The sequence below is a fragment of the Buceros rhinoceros genome, unplaced genomic scaffold (assembly GCF_000710305.1).
Source record: "Buceros rhinoceros silvestris isolate BGI_N320 unplaced genomic scaffold, ASM71030v1 scaffold18772, whole genome shotgun sequence".
Taxonomy (NCBI): domain Eukaryota; kingdom Metazoa; phylum Chordata; class Aves; order Bucerotiformes; family Bucerotidae; genus Buceros; species Buceros rhinoceros.
In genome coordinates this window covers 10,254-14,502 of record NW_010399683.1, presented here as the reverse complement: position 1 = coordinate 14,502, position 4,249 = coordinate 10,254, and the positions used below count along the sequence as shown (strand labels likewise).

Genomic DNA, 4,249 nt, shown 5'->3' with positions numbered 1-4,249 from the left:
CAAGGCCGGACCCAGCAGGGGGTTCCTGCCACCGTAAATCCACACCAATGCGGCTAAACCGGCCTCTGCCAGGATGGGTGATTTTGCTCCTCATCACTAATGATGTCCCAGTTGGCTCCTGGCCCATTGGCTGTACTGGTTGTTCGCCTAGGCTGGACCCCTCAGCAAAGAACCTGCTGAAGGGCCACCAGGAGTCCCTGAACCAGCACAGCTCGCCCTTTGCTGTCACCGTCTTCCTGTAGGTGGAAAGTCCTACCTGCCCTTTCCAGGCTGTTGAGAAATGAGGAAAATGTCACTTGATTGAAACGATGAGGGTGAAACCCGCCGCTCCGGTGGCTGAAATGACACCCCTGCTCCTCTCCCAGCCCGCTTTGGGAACCGGGACAGGGAGGGGGCAGATTCTTTTGTTGTTTGGGGTGTTTTTAGAGACATTTTCCCCTGTGTTCTGTAACTTCGCCCAGTGGCTCTTTATCTGTCCGATAAACACGGGCCTCCCTGTTTGTTCCAGACACCCTCCAGTGCCTGATAACGGGTGGCTGCTGGAGCTGTCTGCTAAAACCACCCAGGCCAGCCCCGTGACGTAGATTTAAAATTCTTTGCATCAAAACATGACCCTGACGCGGGGTTGTGAAACTGGAGCAGCTGTGACCTGCTGGTTCCAGGGCTGTTCAGAGCCAGTACGTGAGGAGGGTTCGATCGTGACCTGGGACTCTCAGATTTAACCCGAAGCTGCTGCTGCCTCTTCCTGTGAATTTATCTTGTGCTGATCCCTCTGTCATGTTCCCTGGGGGGTCAGGGTTGCTCAGAGCTGTAGGATTGTACAGATCTTCCACGCCACGAGTGTTAGAGCAGCTTTTACCGGCCGAGTGTTCCCTTGGTAACGAAGATGTAACGCTGCTTCTCTCTCTCGTGGCGCAGGTGTCACCACAGCCCCCTGGGTAAATGCGTGCACTGCGTCCCGCTGGAGGTAAGAGCCCAGGAGCTGCTCCAGTCACACTAGAGCGTGTCCTCTCGGGTTCTCTTTGTGTGAGTGCGAACACGTTTCCTCAGAGCACTGCCCGCGCAGAGACGGGGCCCCTGGGTCAGGGTCAGGCCCCGGACCCATCCGGGATCGCTGAAGCTCCGGGCCTGCCTGACGCCAGGTCAGCTCTGGTTAAGGCTCCGGTTTTCTGCAGCTGGGCAGTGAGCGCTTTAGAAAAGCTCCGCTTTTCCTCTCGTGCGGATCTGCCTGTTTCATCCCCTCCCTCGTGGATCCCAGTTTCACCACCCGTTACTCGGGGTGAAGGCAGCCTTATCAACGCCGAGCTGTGTCATTTATGGCCCGAAGCAGCGCTCCCTCAAACATCGCCTTGCGCCAGGACAGCCATTCCCCGCTTCCCCGCCGCGTGCTGGGGGAGGCCTTTGTCTGCTCCTCCAGACTGAAAGGGGAAGCAGCATTTTGCCTCCGAGGCTTATTTTTGATTTGTGGAGCCAATCTGTTCTCCAAGTGGGAGGCGATAAAAAACCCCGCGGCTCCCACCACAGTAGTCACTGCCTTGAAAATGAGCCTAAATTTTCTGGATTGTTTCCAGGTTGAGCCGGTGGGGCTGGGGCTGGAGCACCCATTTGTGTGGGGACGGGTGGGTTGTTGGGCAGGTGTCTGACCTGGCGGCTCTTTGGTTTTGGCAGCCGTTCGATGAGGATTATTTAAACCATCTGGAGCCCCCCGTGAAGCACATGTCCTTCCATGCCTACATCAGGAAGCTGACCGGTGGCGCCGACAAGTAAGGGAATCGCTCGTGTGTAAGAGAAGCTGGTCAGGGCTTCTTTTTGAAAGCACAGACAGATCTCGCCAGAGTAGTGCTGAGTACGAGTGTTGACTGGTGAACTGAGGGGAGCGGAGGTGAGATCTGGGGAGAAACCAACGTGTTAAAGAAAAGGAGGAAAAGATAGAGAAAGAAAAAGAAATAGGAAAGAGAAAAGGAGGAAAGAGGACAGAAAGTTAAAAAAGAACAGGCAAGAAACAATTAAATCTGTGTTTTTTCTTTTTTTTTATTTTTTCTGTGGTGATGGAATAGCTTCCAGGAAACTGTGGTGGGGGGAGAAAGCCGGAGGGAAGGGATGAGGTTCCCCGGTTATGCCGAGCTGACAGCTTGGGTCTCACGCACCCCTGAGGCTGTGCTGGGCCCGGGAGCTTTGAGTCACCCTCAGCTTTTCTCACCTCCACCATGACCTGGCCAGAAGCGAGCCTGGCGTCCTTGGGGCTGGCTCTGCTCTGCCCCACGCTCCGTGTGCTCTCAGCGAGCCCCGCTCTTGTCGTGGTGCTGGGAAGGGGCTGCTTGGAGAGCGCAGGAGGAGAGTTTGCTTTGAGATCCTCAGAGGATGTGAAGCGTTGGTGGCAGCCGCCCTGTCTCTGCTGTCCTGCTGCCTCTGCGGTGTTTCAAGACACTTGCTTCCATCAAAGAGCCTTTACTGGTAACAGCAGCCTCCTCCTCTCCTTCTTGCAGGGGAAAGTTTGTTGCCCTGGAAAACATCAGCTGCAAGATCAAGTCGGGCTGTGAGGGGCACCCTCCTTGGCCAGAAGGCATCTGCACCAAGTGCCAGCCGAGTGCCATCACTCTCAATAGGCAGGTGAGAGGCAGCTCCCAGGAGCCCTGTGTTTAACGTTGAGAAGGGGTTTGACTTCTGGTTCGGGAGCGATGACTTCAAGAGCAGCCAGCTGGGAGCCAGAAGCTTTCACATAGTGGCAGTTGTTGGGGAAATGGCTGTGAAGGTCTTCAGGCCTTGTGGAAAAGGGCTCCGAAATGCGGCTGGTTTGGTAGTATCCTCCGTTGTAGAGGACGTCAGAGCTGGCACTGCTAGCGATGAACCTCTGCTCTTCTTCTTTCTTGTTCCCTCCGAAATGTCACTGCTTTCTTCAGCTGGGGCCCTAGGAAGGATCCCAAGCTAGGAAGTGCTGAGGGAGCTCAGTGCTTCCAGCCCCTGGTGGGTTCTACTTGCTGGGCAGGGAGTTGTGCTGGAGGCAGCAGAGGGGAGAGGGAGGGAGCTGCTGGCTTTCCCTGTCCCCGTGGCGCTGGGGAGGATTTGGCTGTACGGGGTGGTGCGCGTCCTCGGCGAAGGGACCGGAGCGAGTCGAGGCTGGCCTGACGCTTGGACTTTGTCAAACAGAAATACAGGCATGTTGACAACATCATGTTTGAGAACCACACAATTGCAGATCGCTTCCTCGACTTCTGGCGGAAGACAGGAAACCAGCATCTCGGGTACCTGTACGGCCGGTACACGGAGCACAAGGACATTCCTCTGGGCATCCGCGCCGAGGTCGCTGCCATCTACGAACCCCCCCAGGTAAACGCTAGGGGCCACAGCCACTCATCAGGATAATGGGGGAACACAGAAACCTGGTTCCGTTTGGGAACCTCACGCGGTATTTCTGACTGCAGTTCCATGAGGAGAATGGTGCAGTGAAAGGTCTTGGGATTTATGTCCTTAATGTCACTGTCAGTTGTTGCCCCTGAAAGAATTTTAAGATCCAGATTTGCGTTTTGTTGTTTTTACACTTTCTTTTTACATGACTTTGTGCTGAGATGGTTTAAAGAAAGATGGGGACAATCTTTTCAGCAGGTCCCTGACAGGACAGGGGATGATGGGTTAAACTAAAAGAGGGAGATTCAGACTAGAGAGAAGGAAGAAATTGTTTACCCTGAGGGTGGGGAGACCCTGTCCCAGGCTGCCCAGAGAGGTGGGAGAAGCCCCATCCCTGGCCCCATCCCGGGTCAGGTTGGCCCTTGGGGCTCTGAGCACCCTGCTCTGGGTGCAGATGTCCCTGCTCCCTGCAGGGGTTGGGCTGGAGGAGCTTTGAAGGTCCCTCCCAACCCAAACCAGTCTGTGGCTCTGTGAAAGCTTGAGAGAATTCATACCAGTAGGTTTTGTTTTGCACGTTTCCTCGGTCACTGCATTTCCAGGGTTTTGGTAGGGAACAGCTTGAAAACAAATTCCAAAGTAGGAAAAAAATGCTGCGGCCATTTGTTCAATTTCTTATCAGCTCCCTGGGAAAATATAAGCAGCTTAATGAGAGAAAACTGCCGTCTGCTGCCGTGATGGAAAGGCCGAGTGAGGCTGGACAGCGGGAGCTGGCCGAGTCCCCACTAGATGGTGCACGGCACCGCCGAGCCCTCCCAGGAGGCTGCGGCCAGCGGGACCGCCGAGCCCTGAACTCGGTGATGTAGAGCTGAAAATGGAGGAGGAAAAGCCGCCCAGCCCACAACAC

The 4,249-nt window shown here is 55.2% G+C and overlaps 1 protein-coding gene across 1 annotated transcript in view; it reads left to right on the top strand.

The window, feature by feature from the left end:
- Positions 1-4,249, top strand: part of NPLOC4 (nuclear protein localization 4 homolog (S. cerevisiae)) — a gene marked incomplete at both ends in the record, with an annotated part of 14,360 nt that overhangs the window by 4,485 nt on the left and 5,626 nt on the right. The window contains 4 exons of the mRNA XM_010131583.1: positions 919-967; positions 1,669-1,763; positions 2,487-2,610; positions 3,148-3,327. Of these exons, the coding sequence (XP_010129885.1) occupies positions 919-967; positions 1,669-1,763; positions 2,487-2,610; positions 3,148-3,327 (448 nt within the window). The remainder of the gene's footprint in view (positions 1-918; positions 968-1,668; positions 1,764-2,486; positions 2,611-3,147; positions 3,328-4,249) is intronic.